Source organism: Thrips palmi, unplaced genomic scaffold (assembly GCF_012932325.1).
Source record: "Thrips palmi isolate BJ-2018 unplaced genomic scaffold, TpBJ-2018v1 HiC_scaffold_7, whole genome shotgun sequence".
Taxonomy (NCBI): Eukaryota; Metazoa; Arthropoda; class Insecta; order Thysanoptera; family Thripidae; genus Thrips; species Thrips palmi.
The window spans coordinates 5,094,197-5,111,907 of NW_023144634.1; the positions used below are offsets into that span (position 1 = coordinate 5,094,197).

Below are 17,711 nucleotides of genomic sequence, written 5' to 3' on the forward strand. Positions count from 1 at the left end.
CCACACGTCAGTCCGCGTCAGGCCTAGACCAGGCAACGGGCGCAGGCGGACACACACAGACACGCCAACCGCACACGCACGCACGCACACGTGGACTCGGAATCGGATTATTTCCCATGACAATGCGTCGCCCCCGTCAAGCCCAGGCGGCCCGGGCATCGGTTCGGTAATGGTGGTGTGGTGTCATTAGCAGTGTGTCCTCGCCGGCGAATCGTACATATGTAATGTGGCGACCAGACCGCAGTGGCCGCGCTCGGACGAGCCGAACCGAACCAGACCGCAGCAGGGCGTGGGCGGCCCGAAGGCCCGAAGCGCCTGCGGTCGCCAGGGATGGGCAAGCCACCACACTTGGCGGCAGGCCTGTCTCACTCACACCTGCACGGGGGCCAGATGGACAGTGCTCGGAATCAGCCGACCACAGAGTGCGTGTGTGTGTGTGTCTGTTAGCATCATGCAAATTGATGGTAAAATGTGCATCCCCCGGGGGTTCGACGTCCGCGTGATGTCCGCGGCACTGCGGCGGTCCGGGAGCAGCGCGGTGCTGCGCGACGCTGCGGTCCAAACACCGGTTCGGGCCGGTTTCGGCGAGAGCCCTGCCGCCTTGCCCCGCCCCTGGCGGCCCCTGGTGCCCCGGCATGGCCTCCCCCACCCACGCCGTCAGTGACCCCGCCACCTCGTTTGGCATGGATCCAGCCGAGAACGGAGAGATAAGCCTGGCAACTGCAGCGGCTGTGTTTGTGCGAGGGAGATAGAGGACAGCAAGAGAAACAAAGGAGGGAATGAGAGGACCGGGCAGGTGGGAGGAGGAGGACTACACACGCGCACGACACACACACACACACACACACATCACTCACACAGTCGCACAGGGGTGAGGGCGCTTCACGGCCCAACGCGCCGCGGAAAGAAGAGGAACTTTGCCACTCGGCTCGCCGCTCTCGCCGCTCGCTCTGCCCCGCCGCGCCCCAGCGGCCGGTAACGGCCGAATAACGTGTGTTTGCTTGGCCCGATGGGACATTGGGGCGGGCCGGGTCATCGGGGGTCGTCCCGGACGAGGCGGTCGATGGGCATCTGGCGGCGCTCTGCCACCGCGACATGAAAGGCCTCATTGACTCACAGGGACCGCGCGACGCGGCGCGACGTCACCGAGTCATGAATGGACAAAGCGAAACAGGACGTCCGAGCAGCATCCTACTTACTCCGCCGCGACCCTCGGCCGCCCTCGGCCTCGGCCTGGCTTGGGGAAACATTCCGTCTGAAACCACGCCCCGCGACGCCCCGCGACGCCCCGCGACGCCCCGCGAAGGGGAGGGGGAGCTCTCCAGAAAGCATTCCGCGACGTGGGTCCGCCAACCAGAAAAAAAGAAGGGAGGGGGAGGTCTGAGGGCGAGAGCGAGATGGGATTTGGAGCGAGGAATGCGTACTGCCGTGGTAACGACCCGAGCACCCCATCCAAGACTTTCAACATGGCCCGGCCCGGGCCGCCCCCAGCAGTGCGCGCGGTACGCCCGGCCCAACAGGTCCTTCGAGGTCCTTCGAGGTCCTTGGCCGTACTTTGGTGGTACAAGGCTCCAGCTTGAGGCGCTGTCGGTCCGTCGGTCGCTCTCCTCGTCAGGAAGGGTCTGTTTATTTTACCGGACGTGCTGCAGCGGAATTGGTTCTCGGCGTCCTGGCTGATTGGCAGGCACTGCCGGGGCACTGTCGGGGCACTGCCGCCAGAGAAATGAGTTCCAGGCGCCGTCCGGTCGGCGGAGAGGGACTAGAAAAATGAGGCTCGACCCTCCGCCACCAAGATGAGAAATTTCTGGAATAAGGCAGAAAGAAAGTTTTCCGCAGAAACGGCGCGGGATTCGAACCCCAGTCCCCAGGGTTGACGACGCCATGGCGCGCCATAAGCATGGCACTCGCGTCGCTCGCACCTGGAAGCAATATCGGCACGCTGCCGCTGGAAGGGGTGGCCCGAACGAGAACCCGACCCGGCGGGGACCGGCAGAGACCGGCAGGGACCGGCAGGGGCACCCTAGGACACCCGAGACGGCGGCGGGGCGCGGCGCAGCGTCCCAACGGCTACACCTCCCCGGCGCCAGTGAGCGGGGAAGCGGATACGCCTGTAGTCCGATTCCGAACTGTGCTTCGTCGCTCGCTCTCGCACCCCGTACGGGACGCCCCACGAGTGCGAGAGAGACAGAGCGACCACGGCTCGGAACCAGCCTGCAGGCGAGCGCCTGGCAAATCGGAGGGTGAGCGAATATTGGGATAATGGCGAAGCTAGGTTCCCCCTCCCCTCCCCTCCCCTCCCTGCCGTCTGTCCAGTTGAACGAAGCCCGACGCGCTGCTGAGCCCCAATCAGGCCGGCCTGGCCGACCCGCACCCAAGGCCGCCGCCAGAAGCCAGACGCTCGTAGACTGCAGACTGATTCCGAGAGTCGTTTTCGTCTTTCGCCGCTCTGGCCGTGCCTCTCATAGCGCCTGTGGACGCACGGGTAGGCAACACAGCGGCACGGCATGCGCGCGGGTTGCCTACGCTCGACTCGGCGGGCGCTCCACGCCGTGCGGCTCCACGCCCACCGACCTCAAGCTCTCTCGCCCGCCTCAAGCCGCACCTCCCCCTCCCCTCCGCCCCCTCTGGCCTCCACTACTTGCGGAGTGGCACTGTGGGCGCACCACTTGCCTGATAGCGCGGGGAGTGCGTATTGGGGGAGGGGGAGGGAGGGGGGTAAGCAGACAACGACGGCGCAATGGGTGCGATATAGCCATCAGAGTGGAGGCAAAATGGGGCGGCCACAGACGGATGGGGTGGGAGGGGGGAGGGGGGCGATGGGCAAAGGGGGCGGAGGGGGCGGAGGTAAACAGAGCGAGGGGGCCGTTCGGTGTTCGTACCCCCGCTGCGGGCCCTGCCCGTGCAGGGCCAGCCTTGCAGGCCCTGCTGCAGACTGCTTCCGAAGGGGAGGTCTCGTCGGTCTGTCTCTCTCACACCTATACGGGACGCCCCATGAGAGCGAGAGAGAGAGAGAGACCTTCCCCTCGGAATCATCCTGCAGGGTGAGTTGACGTGAATGCAGCCCTGCGATCTTTGTCGGGACTGTACCCAGGCCCGGCGTGCTGACTTGTGCTCCCAGTTCATGGCGCGCACTTCATGGCCCATAGCTCATGGTACTCCCCCACCCCCTCCCAGTGCCATTCAGGGGTACTTCCACGACTGCCGGCGCGAACAATGCCCTCGCCGCGGCGGCCCTCGCCAGAGAGAGAGAGAGAGAGAGACCCACCCCGCATGTAAACAACAGAAACGGGAAACGGGCGGTTGTTTTGGCGCGCAGTTGCCCGGCGCACCCGCACCACGTTTCTCTTCGTAGTGCCCTCCCCCCTCTTTTTTTGCAGAGTCTCAGAATGAGTCGGCAAAAAGCGAGCGCTTTATTTATCGCCTGTCCTTTCCGCCCGTCAGCGCCAGTGTCAGTGACAGTGTCAGCGACGCGACCGAGAATGCCGGGCCATGGCGTGCAAAGCAAGGCAAGCCACCGATCGTGATCTCGGCCGAAAGGAGCCGAAGGGAGGCGGCGGCGCGGATTTAAGCGCCACTCCGCCAAGAATCAGAGGACGGCCCGCCCCCTGGCCGCACCGCCACTGCCGCCACCCCCTCGCGCTGCCGCCCCCGCGCCCCCGCGCCCCCGGTCGCGCCGCCCCCCGCAGCGTCAGAACTGGTGTGCACTGGAACTGGTTGGCCGCGCGGGCCCGGCACGTTAATAATTGAGAGGGAAGGGGGCTACAGAAACACGTCTCCCTCCCTCCGTCTCTCTCTCTCTGGCCCTTGTCTCGGCCGCCGCTGCCGCCGCTCCGCTGCGCCTTGTTTTTCTTGCGTTACGAGTAACATCCCAATCCGTTGGAGCCGGCCGGGCAGTGCGTGGCCATGGCTTGGCAGTGCTACACTATGCGGGACCGCCACGCTAACTGGGGAGTGCTCCGAAATTCGAAATCCGCCGCCCTTTCCCGGTCGCGACGGCAAGGACGCGCGTGAGAGCCGCTTTTATTCATGACTGACTCGTGCTTCTCTCTCGGCAGGACCGCCGTCGCCGACAGACCGACATGACCGTCCCGGGCCCCGGCGGCCCCGGGTAGGCGGTACCACCAGCACCACGACGGCCACGACCGCCACCACAGCAACAACAGCCGGGCGGAAGTCCGCGGCCGCCGACTCCGGCGCTACTTCCGGCGCCAACGCGCACTAACGCGAGCAGCGCGGCCGGCGGGCCCCGCCCCAGGCCGAGATGGGGCGTCGCGAGAAGCCGCGCACGCTGATGGAGCAGAACCGGCACCTCTGCGGCTCCATCTGCCTGTGCCAGCTGACGGTGGTGCTGAGCTGCGTGTCGCTCATCTACCTGTCCGTGGCCATCTACATGCCCTCGCACCGCGCCTTCCACTCGGGCTTCGACCCGCTGCCCGTCATGTGCCAGACGCACCGCACCAGCGACGTCAACAACTGCAACTGGGCGTCGTGCGGCGAGTGGTGCCTCACCAAGACCACGGGCTTCTGCCCGCAGATGCACGTCACGGTGCGTCAGAACGGCACCGACATCGTGCTCAACAACTGCACCAGCCTCAGCAGCGTGTCCTGCCCGCCGGTGAGTCGGGTGCACCTGTGGAGCCGGCCTCGGCCCGGACCGGCCGAAGGTTTCACTTTTCCACCCTCTTTCTGTCCCATTTTCATTTTCTAACTGTGTTTTTGGCAGTAAGCACACACTTTAAGGCGGGAATAATAAGTCAAACAAGGGGCCTGGGGCCTTGGGAGAAAGGGGGGGGGGCGGCATTAGCCTCCCGACGAAGCCACTCCAACTTCTGAGCCGTGCATAACATTTGCCGGCCCTCCCCTGTCTTTTGGCGTTCCTTGAACTCGCCTCTTCCGGTGGGACGGCGCGGTGAGAGGGAGAGGGGAGGTCGGAAAGGCAGCAGCAGCAGCAGCGGCCAAACTAGAGAAAACTGGATGGCGCGGCGCAGAAAAGGGGGCTAAAGGAACAGGCAGCGCGGATTTGCGGGAAGGGGAGGGGAGGGGGGGCAGCCCCGGGGGCATTACGATTCTGGACGCAAAGCGGTCCGAGAGATCCGCTCGGCGTCCGCCACGCCCGGCCGGCCGGCCTCGCCCAGACATATTGCCTTGCCCGGCCGAGGCGCCGAGGGGCCGAGGCCGCGCGGCACGTGAGGGGCAGAGGCCGCGCCTCGCCTTGCGGTCTTGCGGTAGGCCCTCCACGCAGAGGCCGCGCGCCGCGCGAACGTTTTCCGCACTGTTTCCGGCGCGAGTCAGCGCGACGCCGACGGCCTCGCCGACGGCCTCGCCGCCCCGCGGCAGCCAGGAAATGGAAATGAAACGACGTGGCCACCGCGGCGACGGCCTCGACGGGATAACCTGTTGATGGCGGCGTTCTGGGGGACGGGGCGGGGTCGGGGGTTGGGGTCGACGCCGCCGGCGTACCCGTTGCTGTCATTGCCTGGCGGGGCCGCGGCCGCGCCGTCCTCGCAGTGCAGGGCGTTACTTCCCGCCGGATGCTGGAGATGCACCGCGCCGCCCCCGAGGCCCCCGCGATGGCGATGTAAGCGCGCGTCCGTGGCGGGGGCGGCGGGGGCCGCGAGGGGGTGGCTCGGGGGCGGCGTCGCCCTTCCCGGCGGTGCGGGGGGTGCCCCTCGAGATCAATAGGTGGAGGGGGGCGGGGGAAGCGCACCGAGGGCAACAGTGACCCCCCTCACCCCCCTCGCCCCCAGGCCCTTGCCTCCGAACCCTCCGAACACACCGAGTACACGACAACACGACAAGAGGATAGTACGCACTGAACACACAGCCGGCCTGCCGGCCTGGCGGCCGGGTGCACTGCCCGCCGAGTATATCGGCGGTGCTTTCCATTCGGCCGTGCATGTGCCAGTCTATTCGCGGTTCACCGCATCGTTCAATTAATATTTGATTCGCGCCTTCACACAAAAGCGCGCAGTCCGTCAGCGTGTGGATCAATTTGTGTTCGCCGCTCGGCATTTTCCCGCCATTTCCGCTCTCTGCTATAAAGAGTGCGAGCCATTATCTTTTTATGCTGCACCTCAATGGTTCCTTTTTTTGTCGTTTGTTTTTGCTTTTGTTTCTCGTAGCTGGCCCGCTGGCCGAGTCAAAAAGCAGCGGCAGAGTGGGTGGCAACATGTCGATAGCAGAGAGGCAAATGAAAATGAACAGCGTAAAACGACCGCTTTCCCCGCCTCTTTTTTTTTCTCCGCAGCGGAGGGGTTTTATTGTCAGAGTGAATTTCACAGAGAACTCCACAGAGCGAAATAATTCAAACGCAAAATGTTTCCAACCCTACCCGCCTGACAATATGTGCGTGTCCGATGGGACTGCGCCGCAAGGGCGTAAGGGTGTGAGATTGTAAGGGCCTGCAGGCGAGGGAGTCGAAATTATTCGTCGCATATGTTTCTACTCTTATGTAACAATCCCTACAGGAGCACCAGGACAGTATCTGCTGTATTACCTTTAGCCATTTTTTTCTCCACGTGACATCGGCCATATGGGATGCGCCCCTAGCCTGCAGGCTGAGAGTCGTTTTCGTCGCTCTGTCTCTCTCGCACTCATGGGGCGTCCCGTTTAGGTGCGAGAGGGACAGTCTGCTGTACCAGCCACACTGACATGGCATTACCCGTCCAGGCGGACCCCACCTCGGTCAAGCGGTACAACTGCAACCAGGGCTCCGAGTGCGACGACCTGCACGGCGTGTTCAACTGCTCGCTGGGCCACTGCGGCAACTACTCGGAGCGCTTCCTGTGCCACTACAAGGCCGACGGCGTGGTGCTCAACACGGAGAAGGACAACATGAAGCTCAACGGCTTCTTCGAGTGCAACAAGTCCATCTGCACCAAGATCAAGCGTCCGTTCAGGTAGGAGCGAAAGAGTGTGGTGGACCACGCACAGTGGGCCAGAAGACCGGTGGAGGCGGCCAAAACTCTAGACGCGTTTTGAGCTCCAGAGTCGCCAATGGGACCCGAATCTAACGTGTGACCCCACCAAACGCGTGTTGAGTTTTGGCCGCATCCACCGGTCTTCTGGCTCACTGTGGGTCGATGGGAACCGACGCTGACACTGGTTTTTCCAGCTGCGACCGGTACTGCAACAAGATCACCACCACGTCCATGAACGTGTTCCTCATGTACGAGGACAACCTGTTCACGGGCGAGTGCCGCGAGGCGTTCGCGCTGAACCGCGCGCGGGGCAACGAGCCCGGCACCCCCGTCAACGCCACCGAGATCTGGCACGAGGACAAGAGCGGCGGCGCGCTGCTCGCGTCCTGCCTCAGCGTCGTCAAGGTCGGCAACAACTCGCTCAGGTGGGTACACTCTGAGAGTCGTTTCCGTCGCTCCGTCTCGTACTCATGGGGCGTCACACAGTGGGCCAGAAGCCGGTGGAGGCGGCCAAAACTCTAAACGCGTTTTGAGCTCCAGAGTCGCTAAATGGGACTCGAACCGAACGTGCGAGCTCAAAACGCGTCTAGAGTTTTGTCCGCCTCCACCGGTCTTCTGGCCCACTGTGCGAGGCCGCCGCCCGCGTTTCCGGAGAGTCGTTGCCGCGTCGCTCGGTCTCTCTCGCGCCCCCGAGTCCGCTGGCGGGGACCAGACCCGCATTCGGACGCAATATTGAAAGACAACAACAGTAAAACGTCGGTCGTGTCAGCGTCCTCGTCCTCGTCGCCAATTCCTCGCCGTCCCCGCTTCGGCTCGTTCCGCCCCGCTTCGTGGCTTCGCGCTCCGGTTCGGGGAATTGCGGTGTAGGGTGCATACGCCGCACGTCACTTAGCATGTCTGGACGGACGCACGCGGCACGCGACCGGGGCCGTCCGTAAATTACGTCACGCCCCATCGACGAGGCCACGCCTTGTTCGAGCGCCCCCTGCCTGCAGGACGGGCCCCGCTGGGGCGCTCCGGGGAGGGGGGGGGGGTAGCTGGATTCACCCCCGCGTTTGTCGTGCCAACTGAGCACGACCGGCTCCGCGACCCGCACGACGCCGTGCTGACGGACACGCCGCGCCATGTCGCTGACCCTCCACCGGTCTTCTGGCCCACTGTGCGTCGTGGCGGTGTCCGCGCCCTGTCCGGTCTCTGCTCGAGGCGCGTGGCCGCGCACCGGGTGTGCCTCACCTGGCTCCACCCACTGCACGGTGTGCGGCCTGCCGAGCCTGCCGGGCCTGCCGGGCGTGCGGAACTCCAGAGTTATGGCGGTCATTACCTGGAAGCAAGCGGAGAGCTTCGTTAGTCACATCGCAAACGAGGGCGGCGCTGGCGGCGCTGGCAGGGCGATGCGGTAATGATGACAAAGGCTGCCGCGCTGCGCCGCTTTGCCTTTTGTGTTGCCTACCTGCCCGGGGCGCCGGGCCAACAAGGCCAACACCACGCAGGTAGGCAACACAATCAGCACGAGCGAGGAGGACGGCCGGCCCAGGCTGATGCTGATTCCGTTTCTTGTTTTGCTTTTTTCACGCGCCGCCGCGTGGCTGGGAAAGTTTTCACTTCCAGGAAGACTCCGGGAAGTTTGGCGCTCCGCGTCCCACGACTCAAACTCCCACATCCCTTTGAATCCGCGCCCGATGAAGCGCGTCAGCGAAACAAAAACTCAAATAGGGTGGCTGCGCGCCGCGGTGCCGCGCCACGCGAGGTTGGGGGCGACGAGGAGGAGGACGACGAGGAGGAGGACGACGAGGAGGAAGACGACGAGGAGGAGGACGACGAGGAGGACGCCCCGCGGCCAGCTGTCAGCGCAACGTGCACCTCCGGGAGTTGCCTATTCTCTTTACGTGCCGCGCTGCTCCAGCCCCCTAGCCTCCAGCCGCCGCTATCCGATTCAAAATTGCAACGCGCGAGTCGGCGGACCGCGTGGACAAGAAGGCCCTGCGGCAGAACGGCGTGCGGAGGCGATGCTGTCGTTCAGCCAAAGGAAAGGGGCTGCGAACGTGTCAAACGCGATGAGAAGGGCGGTGTTGCCTTTGAAGCCGGCGGCTGTCTATCATTTGCTCTCTCTGCGCGTCCAGGGCCACGGACTGCCTCAACGGCACCGTGCTGGAGGAGAGCCTCATCCCGCAGCCCTACATCAACTTCACCACGTTCTGGACGCTGTACGGCAACTCGAGCAGGCCGCTGGACCCGCAGGGCCACTTCCTACCGCCGCAGCAGAGCCTCACCATCTACAACTCCAGCAGGCTGTACATCAACCTGGAGGGCTGCGTCAACACGCTGCGCGGCGAGTGCCACGACTTCCGGGCCACCCACGGCCGCGACGGCGTCAACCAGACCGCGCAGAGCCGCTTCCCGTGCTACTACAACCACGTGAGTGCCGGCGGCGTGTCCCACAGTGGGCCAGAAGACCGGCGCAGGCGGCCAAACCCTCCTCTCCTTTAATTTTTCTTTTTTAAAAATCCTGCTTCCAAACTTTGTGTTTTGTGCTCAGGACGACAGCTTCATGGCGGTGGCGCGCTTCGACCTGGGCAAGACCCTCCGCGACCTGCTCATCGCCACGGTCGTGCCCTCCGTGCTGTTCGTGGTGTCGTTCGTCACCCTGGTGTGCATCACCAAGTACGTCCGCGTGCGCGACGACGGCAAGATGAAGTGCACGCTGTGCCGGTGCTGCGGCGACAGCGGCGCCGGCGGTGGCGTGGTGGTTGACGACGACGAACCGGGCCCGGAGAGCTTGCTCATGAACTCGTGAGTCTCGAGTGACAAGTGACAAGTGTGTGACTGGCGCGGGTTCAAGTCCCCACAGGAGCGAGGTTTGTTTGCGCCTCCCTTTTCTTCTCTGGTGTTTAGATTATTCGTCTCTATCTGCGTGTTTGTAGCCGAGCCAGCCAAGCTGGCTGTTGTAGCTGACGACCGCCTGAGGTGGGCCTGGGCAGGCCTTGGCCACCCTCAGCGCCTTGTTCGATAGTTTGATTAAATTATGGGAGTCGTGAGACTACGACGGGCTGCCAGTTTCGTTCTCTTTTGTCTGGATTAGTCGGATCGGCAAACCGACGAGTAGGGAAGCCCCGTATGAATGTGGAGAGTAGCTGGAATAAGACCTAGGGGACCTAGAGGACCTAGAGGACCTGGCTGGGGCAGTCCAAATGTCCCCTGCTTTGGCCTGGCTGCCTGGCCCTAAACTGTGGCTGAGAACATGCCCTCACTGTCCCTAATGCTGCAGGGGAAAGCGGAGATCCACCCAGCGACGAGAGACGCCAGCAGGCCTCGACGGCGTCCTCGACGGCGGCCTCAGCCCCGGTGTGGAGAGCCCTATCATCATCCCCCTCCGCCTGTCGGTGTCGGCCCCGGCCTCGGCCCACACCTCGGCCCCCACCTCGGCCAGCTCTGTGAGGCGGGCCCACGAGGCGGCCGCGTCACTGTCCGCCAAGGCCTCCGCCAAGGCAGACGACGCCAAGCTCGGCTACGGCCTCGGCCCCGAGCTCCTCGTCGACGCCTCCGAGCTGGCCCGCGCCAAGGCGGCCGAGGCCGGCGAGGACTACAACCCGTCGCTGGTCGACAGTGTGGTCGACACGCAGGCCGTGTAGGGTGCGAGGTCGAGCCTGACGTACGGCCTCGTCTGTCGATCATATCAAAATTGGCATGCATACGAAGTTCTACGAAGGGCCATTGTCTCATGTTTTATGCAGCGAGGCCGGGAGTCCCAGGGGCCAGTCCAGTCCCAGGAACCGCGCTGGCCTGGCGCTGGCCTGGCGGTGGCCGCAGTGAAGTGCTGGCGGGGCACAACTGCCGCGGCCGCACTGGCCCACTGTGCAGCGCCATCTCGCGGGGAGCGGTGCAACTTGCAGCCTGGGCCTTCCCCGCACTGCCGCTTTGACCGCTTTGGAGGGTGACAAGGTGCCAATGCACCAACGCCGTGTCGCAAAGACCGCCGTGCACAGCTGGTCCGAAAGGTGCTTCTAAAACCCTCGCAAATTCCTTTAACTCATTCTTATCGCTTTGTCCCCAAGACTTCCACCGTCCCCGGGCGCGCTTTCCGGTCAAGACTCGGCGCTACTTTCTTTTTGGAGGGCCATTAATTTTTTTCTTTGGAAACTTTGGTCACAGATGACTTAGATACAGATTCAAACGCCCCACCTGATGGAGGTGTTCCTCACAGTAAAGATACCAAATCGATAGATCGATGACACTGGACAGGATTTGTGGTCATTTGGGTAAATAGACTGAATGTGAGTGCAGCAGTATTTTCACCGCAAAAGTGCCACTGAATTAGGTTATTTAATTTACTCTCATTTACGTGTTCGGACTCCTATAAAACTGGAAAATCCGTCACAAAGGCTGCAGTTTTACCAAATTCTACGGGGCCATCGAGCTTCTAGCTTGCGTAACTTCAGAGACTGATAGGTTGTTTGAAACCTGTTTTCCTTTCCATCGGGGGGATGGCACCTTTCCCGATTCTGACTCAAATTTTACTGACAGGTCTGATTGCAATGGTCCACACTTTCATGTATACTAACTTTCTAAAAAAATGTTTGCTGCTCACTTTTCTCCTACAGGCAAAAATGTGCTTAGAAATGATCAAGTACTGGGTGCTGAATACCACTATGTACCATGTGCCATGATGTGATGTTTTGCAATACTTCATTATGTTATCCTTGGAAGTGGATTCATCTTTTTTATTGTGAGTGAAATAAAAATAATAAGAGAAAAAATAGTTACCTATTATTGTTACTGTTGGAAAGGATGAGGTAATGAAAGAAATAGTTCAGAATTGTTGGCAAACATGATCTTTAATCTAATGCTACTTGCTATATAATCTATGTCTGATCCTGTAAATTTGTAATTATTGACAAAATATACCATTTTGTTTTCCTTCATTTCATTTTCAGCAAAAGTTTACTATTTTTATTTTCCATTTCCAGGTAAACACTAACTACATGCTTTTAATACAAAGTTACACAACAGTGGGGAGCAACAGAATTACACAAAAATAAATGTGCTTTAAAAAAAGATACAGGTACCTACACTAAGCTACAGTATCAAAATATTATCACAGCAATCAATAAGCTTAAAAGTCCAATATCACTTGTGTATATTAAAGATGCTGTACTGAGATTCATTGATGAAGCTTGTAATATTTGATAAAGCAGAGCTACTATCAATTGATCTCATAGTTGAACCATCACTTACACTGGATGAACTTAACATTCTATGAACGAAGTCTGAGCTATCAGCTTCATTCCTATCTTCATCCAATGGTAATGAAGGAGCTACATTATTTGGTTCTACTTTGCAGAATCCAGAGTCTACACTTGAAACATTTCCTGCTTCTACATGGTTTGAAGAGCTGCTTGATTCTTGTCCTACCTTTATTTCCTCTTGTTTGCGATAGGCATGCAGCATCCACTCCTTTTGCTGGGCCTCAGTCATCACAGGTTCACGTCCAGGAGCACCTTGACCGATTTTCTGCAGTTTAACAACACCACGAGTCTTGTCATTGCGTCCAAAGTAGTCGCTTAGTTTTTTTGTTCTCAGCATTTCCTTTCCACAAAACCATAGACAAGCCATGGAAGGCTCAATCACCTGAAAACAGTAAGAAACCATGAGTTTAACACAAAACAAAACAGACTGTCATAGCTGCATTGTACAACAGGTAATTATTGAGAAAAATGGAGTACCTCAAGTGAAGCTTGAGTTCCACTGAGATCTTCAGTGTTCTCAAATTCCTCTCGAATAACATCATGAGGAGGCAATCCCATGGGATACACAATTGTCACAGCTCCACGCAGCATATCAAGAGCTTCTTTTACCATGTTTCTCGTGACAGGTACTCCAGCTTGAGCTTGTTTCTGTGGACAAAAGAATTTATTTAACAACTCAATGACAAGCCCTTCTTCAATAAGGTGAAAGGAAAATGAAATTATTATTTTTACCACAAGTTTACCTTGGATATAATGGCCTTAGCCTCCTCAATGGTCTTCCGAAGTACCTCCTGCATTTTTTCATTTGGTTGACGTCCGTTTCGACGACCAATTTCATCTTTGTTGAAAGTCCACCCACCACTAGGCACACACTTATCAGCCCATTCATCAGAAAGTTTTAGCTCTGAAACTTGCTCATCAGTAAGGCCCATTATATTTGGAGGCAGCATTGGACCATGATCAGCCAACTCCTCCATTTCTGAAAAGACAAAAAACAAAAATAAATTTGTGAATTAAGGCTTAAATTACTTTGTTTTTCAATGTCAAGAACTTACCCATACAGATGCGTCCTGCTTTGAGCCGCCCATTATATATAATAGTGACCTCTGTTATGACATCATTAACAGGTGTATCGGCAGGGACTTCGATCAGAAATTGACTTTCATCTCCTCTTTTGACGTGAAGCTGCACCATGTTTAAGTCCCGCGAGAACCTGAGACTTCAATTAAATTGGGATGTCGTGAAGGAATATTTGAAAAATACCTGTAAAAATTCATTAATTTCTGTCAGCACGGACAAAATATATTTCAAGTTCACATGTTTTGTGGTAATGTACGAAGGTTACAGGGATGCATTATGGCCTGATCTATGAAAATGAGAAAAAAGTACTCCCAGTAAACTATCAGTCAATGCATAAAATGCAAACCATGATTGTTGTTTCACGGAATATTACCTGCCTTGAGCACAAACAGATCCAACGTATAAAGGGTTGAAAGCCGACAGGCCGACAGCAGAAACGCACTTGAACTTCCCAAACTAAATGTGGACAACAAGGAAGAAAGAAATATAAAAGTCTGTCTATGATAAGAGATAAAAATTGACATGAACCATGAGAAAAAAATTGTAATATTTACATCAATGCAAATGTTTTAAATGACAACAAGTGTATGGTGGGATAATAGAGTTACAAATATGCACTTTACAACACGAACCAAGCAGACAAGCAGAAGCAAGCAGAAGATGGCACTACTGCTTATTTACAGTCTCCAACCCAAAAGCGATCTGAGCTACTCCTGTGTCATTTGATTGCAGTTTTTATTTTATGCATTATGTTTTCACTTTAAGTTATTTTAAAAATCATTTTTCAAATTTATATCTTTTATGAAAGTGTATCCATGTGGTATAAACGAATGTTTCAAAACGACAACTTTAGAGCCCATCGCTGGCTTTGGGTTGGAGAGTAATCTGAAGTCGAGGTACACTTCCGGTCGGCCATTGCCAGATCCTTCAACAGGCGTGATGAGATTCGACTAGGTGAGTTGGGTCTTTGAGCGGAGTTAAATGGATTTTACCCCTTCAATTACCCTCCGATGATTGGCGTAGGTATTAAGTGTTCGCCGTTCAAAGTGCCACAGCTCTGGAGTTTTACCTTGGACACAATTTTTGTATTATTTGAACTGCGGTGCGACCACGTTGCAGTGGATGCCGCGCTTAGGTTATGTTCTGCAACACTTTTTGTTTTGAGTATTTATCTCGTTGCGAAGTTTCTTTCCTGCTCTTAAGCGGTGTTAATCTTTCCTTGGATGTCAAGCTGGGTAATTCTAAGTCGATTTGTCACTTTCTCTAAGTCTTAGTTTTGCGCCAACCGGCTCATTGTTTTGCCGGAAACGTGTTTCGTGCATTAGGTTTGGTATCGATTAGTTAAAATTTCAGTCTCTTCGACGATCTATCTCTTTTTGTTCTCACTAATTCACTTACATACGGGGACTTCATTCAAATCCTGTCAAATTTGCTTGTTGTCTCCCAAGTGGCAAGTGTAGCTGTTTGGGTAGCGTGTCGCATAGGTTATGTCTCCATGGTGTGCTCAGTGTCACAACATTGCACTCTTTGTTTCGCGTGATTTGTTCCCTATGCCCTCGTTGTGCATGACTCTTCTGAAGTGAAATGTGTACGAGCTACACACGACTTGTCACTTCGGGTTTGGGCAGTTACCTTTTAGCCCGGGGCTTTGAAGACTCGAGGACCATCTGGGTGAGTAGCTTAGTTCCTTAGTATGTCAGTTTTTGTACTGCCCAGATCTGGAGTGGGAGTCCTGGTGGATGCTAGTACTGTTTCATTTCAGATTGGGCTGCACATTTTTGGTTACAACTTTGACCTTGTTTTGCATTTGCAGGTTTAAGATATAGCTCTGAGGAACCAGGGACATCAGACTTAGCCACCACAGACAGCCAACGCCAACATGCCACAGAACGAGTACATTGAGAGGCACCGTAAATTATATGGTCGCCGGCTTGATTATGAAGAACGTAAACGCAAGAGGGAGGCCCGTGCGCCCAAGAAGCGTGCAGAGAAGGCTCGCAAACTCCGAGGTATCAAGGCCAAGATCTTCAACAAGGAGAGGAGAAATGAGAAGATCCAAATGAAAAAGAAGATTCAGGCCCATGAAGAGAAAAAGGTACTTAAAATGCTTTTGTTTATGTCAACCCTGTGATGACTAGTTAGTGATCAGAGCAGATCTTGCATTAGGGACTTTCAAACAGGGTACTTGTTACTCATTTAGTCTCGGGAAGGTCTGAGCATGGACCGCCTAACACTCTAGCCGGGTGTATTCCTCTGAAATGAGGAGTGGGAGAAGAGAAATGTGGGGTTTGCCTGTTGACCCTGGGAAGCTATTAGCTGAGGGATGGCATTACCTTTTGGGAACTCCCATGGCCTGCATTTTGAGTTCAATGTGCGAGGTATTCATTTATAACTCAATTCAGACTAGTCCTGCTCTGATCTAATACTGAGGGTGCCTAGATTAGTTAATGAACTTGCTCTGTGATGACAGACAGCTGTCAGGTCAGGGGGAAGCTTGCACCAGGGACTCTCGCACGGAGTACTTGTTACTCATCTATGTCCCGGGAAGGTCTGAGTAAGAGCCGCTCTACACTCTAGCAGGGTGCATCTCTTGATGAGAGGTGGGAGACTAGGAATGTCAAGGTGGTCTTAATCCTGGGACGTCTTTAGGCTGAGGTGTGGCCATCTTGTTGGAAACTCCCATGGCTGGCATTTTGAGTGCAATGTGCAAGGCTTTTTTCGTAACTCAATTCAGACTATTCTTTCTCTGACCTGTGTGGCTCGTATCTACCTGAGAGCTCATCACTGTGCCTTAGTTTCGTTGCTTGGGTCTTTTGAATATCCACTAAATGCCTTTACCTTTTTATTTTCAGGTCAAGAAAACAGAAGAACAGCCCACAGATGGAGCACTTCCCGTGTACCTTTTGGATCGTGATGTCCAGTCCAGAGCCAAAGTTCTTTCTAATATGATTAAGCAGAAGAGAAAGGAAAAGGCTGGCAAGTGGGAAGTTCCCATTCCAAAGGTCAAGGCTCAAGGAGATTCAGAAGTATTCAAGGTATTGTCTCATCCAAACTTTGGTTTATTTGATTAGTATTTTTTTTCTTTCTTGTTTAACAAAGTACCTCTTTCAGGTTCTACGCACAGGGAAGTCCAGGAGAAAAGCATGGAAACGTATGGTCACCAAAGTCACATTTGTCGGTGAAGGTTTCACAAGAAAGCCACCTAAGTTTGAACGTTTCATTCGGCCGATGGCACTTCGTTTCAATAAGGCTCATGTCACACACCCTGAACTTAAGGCTACTTTTTGTGTTCCTATCATTGGTGTAAAGAAAAACCCAAGCTCCCCCATGTATACTTCATTAGGTGTCATTACAAAGGGTACTGTTATTGAAGTTAATATTAGTGAGTTGGGTCTTGTGACACAAGCTGGCAAAGTTGTGTGGGGAAAGTATGCCCAAGTCACTAACAATCCTGAAAATGATGGTTGCATTAATGCAATTCTCATTGTTTAAGTTAAGCTGTGACGTACCTTATCAAGTTGGTGTTAAGGCTAAGAGTGAAGTATTTCTAGGTCTGTTAAAATGTGAAACAAATGCTGTATCTTGTCCCTTAAATAAAAAATTTCGTAACCAATTTTAGTTTTGATGTGTCCCTGTCTCCTGTACATGACATCCAGAGCTGTGGTCTTTGCACACTTCACTAGGCAATGAAATTTATTTGATTATTTATTCACCATTATTTTTGTTTCATAGGTTGTCCTATAAGGATTTCATCATGCAGATCTTCGTCAAAAGTCAGGAGACCCTCTCCCTTGAGGTCCAGCCCTTCGACACTGTAGAACATGTCAAGAGCGAGATCCAGATCCGAGAAGGTAATTATCTTAGTTCATGTACCGGATTTCGATAAGTGGTGCTCTACTAATCTTATTTCATTTCAGGGATTCCCATCGACCAGCAGAGGCTGATCTTCGCTGGCCAGCAGCTTGAAGATGGACAGACCCTCGCAGATTATGATGTACAGAAGGAATCCACCCTTCACCTCACTCTTAGACTGCTCGGAGGTGCTAAGAAGCGAAAGAAGAAGAATTACTCCACCCCCAAGAAGATCAAGCACAAGAAGAAGAAGGTCAAGCTTGCTGTGCTTAAGTATTACAAGGTATGTGTTAAATTTCTGACAGCTCTGACTTGGCTTGTTTTCGTGACTTGTGGAATTGATTAATTTGTTGTGTTTCAGGTCGATGAGAATGGCAAGATCCACCGCCTGCGCCGTGAGTGCCCATCCGACCAGTGTGGTGCTGGTGTCTTCATGGCAGCCATGGAAGACAGGCATTACTGCGGCAAGTGCGGATACACCCTTGTATTCAACAAGCCGGAGGAAAAATAATTGTTAAAATATAGATTCCCCTCTAAACTGGTATTCTTTTTAATCTTCCAACCCTACCTCGACACATGTAGGAGCGGGGGCGAGCTCATTGATTTTCAATCCACG

The 17,711-nt window shown here is 55.4% G+C and overlaps 4 protein-coding genes across 9 annotated transcripts; 3 read left to right on the forward strand and 1 right to left on the reverse strand.

The window, feature by feature from the left end:
- The first annotated feature begins 4,247 nt into the window (after positions 1–4,247).
- LOC117652392 lies at positions 4,248–10,320 on the forward strand. Its single transcript, XM_034397265.1, has 5 exons — positions 4,248–4,615; positions 6,670–6,899; positions 7,115–7,345; positions 9,041–9,335; positions 9,457–10,320. The coding sequence occupies exons 1-5, from the start codon at positions 4,262–4,264 to the stop codon at positions 9,712–9,714; spliced, it is 1,368 nt and encodes a 455-aa protein (XP_034253156.1). The 5' UTR covers positions 4,248–4,261; the 3' UTR covers positions 9,715–10,320.
- Positions 10,321–11,733: 1,413 nt separating this feature from the next.
- LOC117652395 (cilia- and flagella-associated protein 298) lies at positions 11,734–13,970 on the reverse strand. Of its 3 annotated transcripts, none has more exons than XM_034397270.1 (6): positions 13,876–13,970; positions 13,617–13,699; positions 13,219–13,426; positions 12,907–13,142; positions 12,641–12,811; positions 11,734–12,545 (listed from the first exon to the last, which is right to left on the reverse strand). In XM_034397270.1, the coding sequence occupies exons 3-6, from the start codon at positions 13,355–13,357 to the stop codon at positions 12,045–12,047; spliced, it is 1,047 nt and encodes a 348-aa protein (XP_034253161.1). In that variant the 5' UTR covers positions 13,358–13,426; positions 13,617–13,699; positions 13,876–13,970; the 3' UTR covers positions 11,734–12,044. The 3 variants fall into 3 exon arrangements, with proteins under 3 accessions (XP_034253161.1, XP_034253162.1, XP_034253160.1); XM_034397271.1 differs by having other exon boundaries at positions 13,621–13,699; positions 13,798–13,931; XM_034397269.1 differs by having other exon boundaries at positions 13,798–13,931.
- A 90-nt stretch (positions 13,971–14,060) lies between these two features.
- On the forward strand, positions 14,061–16,856 carry LOC117652396 (ribosome biogenesis protein NSA2 homolog). Of its 3 annotated transcripts, none has more exons than XM_034397272.1 (4): positions 14,061–14,197; positions 15,057–15,338; positions 16,096–16,278; positions 16,355–16,856. In XM_034397272.1, the coding sequence occupies exons 2-4, from the start codon at positions 15,123–15,125 to the stop codon at positions 16,733–16,735; spliced, it is 780 nt and encodes a 259-aa protein (XP_034253163.1). In that variant the 5' UTR covers positions 14,061–14,197; positions 15,057–15,122; the 3' UTR covers positions 16,736–16,856. The 3 variants fall into 3 exon arrangements, with proteins under 3 accessions (XP_034253163.1, XP_034253164.1, XP_034253165.1); XM_034397273.1 differs by having other exon boundaries at positions 14,177–14,262; XM_034397274.1 differs by lacking the exon at positions 14,061–14,197 and adding an exon at positions 14,699–14,914.
- LOC117652397 (ubiquitin-40S ribosomal protein S27a) lies at positions 14,061–17,633 on the forward strand. Of its 2 annotated transcripts, none has more exons than XM_034397275.1 (4): positions 14,061–14,197; positions 16,976–17,094; positions 17,161–17,378; positions 17,457–17,633. In XM_034397275.1, exons 2-4 carry the CDS (start codon positions 16,998–17,000, stop codon positions 17,604–17,606), a joined length of 465 nt encoding a protein of 154 aa, XP_034253166.1. In that variant the 5' UTR covers positions 14,061–14,197; positions 16,976–16,997; the 3' UTR covers positions 17,607–17,633. The 2 variants fall into 2 exon arrangements, with proteins under 2 accessions (XP_034253166.1, XP_034253167.1); XM_034397276.1 differs by having other exon boundaries at positions 14,153–14,262.
- Positions 17,634–17,711: the final 78 nt, after the last annotated feature.

Bases quoted from the DNA above. Each gene is read 5' to 3' on its own strand.
- LOC117652392 (XM_034397265.1), top strand. From the start codon at position 4,262: ATGGGGCGTCGCGAGAAGCCGCGCACGCTGATGGAGCAGAACCGGCAC. The intron at 4,616-6,669 runs GTGAGTCGGGTG...TTACCCGTCCAG, and splicing joins GCAGCGTGTCCTGCCCGCCG to GCGGACCCCACCTCGGTCAA. The intron at 9,336-9,456 runs GTGAGTGCCGGC...TTTTGTGCTCAG, and splicing joins TCCCGTGCTACTACAACCAC to GACGACAGCTTCATGGCGGT.
- LOC117652395 (XM_034397270.1), bottom strand. From the start codon at position 13,357: ATGGTGCAGCTTCACGTCAAAAGAGGAGATGAAAGTCAATTTCTGATC. The intron at 13,143-13,218 runs GTAAGTTCTTGA...TTGTCTTTTCAG, and splicing joins AGCAGGACGCATCTGTATGG to AAATGGAGGAGTTGGCTGAT. The intron at 12,546-12,640 runs GTACTCCATTTT...TACTGTTTTCAG, and splicing joins GAACTCAAGCTTCACTTGAG to GTGATTGAGCCTTCCATGGC.
- LOC117652396 (XM_034397272.1), top strand. From the start codon at position 15,123: ATGCCACAGAACGAGTACATTGAGAGGCACCGTAAATTATATGGTCGC. The intron at 15,339-16,095 runs GTACTTAAAATG...TTTTATTTTCAG, and splicing joins AGGCCCATGAAGAGAAAAAG to GTCAAGAAAACAGAAGAACA. The intron at 16,279-16,354 runs GTATTGTCTCAT...TACCTCTTTCAG, and splicing joins GAGATTCAGAAGTATTCAAG to GTTCTACGCACAGGGAAGTC.
- LOC117652397 (XM_034397275.1), top strand. From the start codon at position 16,998: ATGCAGATCTTCGTCAAAAGTCAGGAGACCCTCTCCCTTGAGGTCCAG. The intron at 17,095-17,160 runs GTAATTATCTTA...ATTTCATTTCAG, and splicing joins CGAGATCCAGATCCGAGAAG to GGATTCCCATCGACCAGCAG. The intron at 17,379-17,456 runs GTATGTGTTAAA...GTTGTGTTTCAG, and splicing joins CTGTGCTTAAGTATTACAAG to GTCGATGAGAATGGCAAGAT.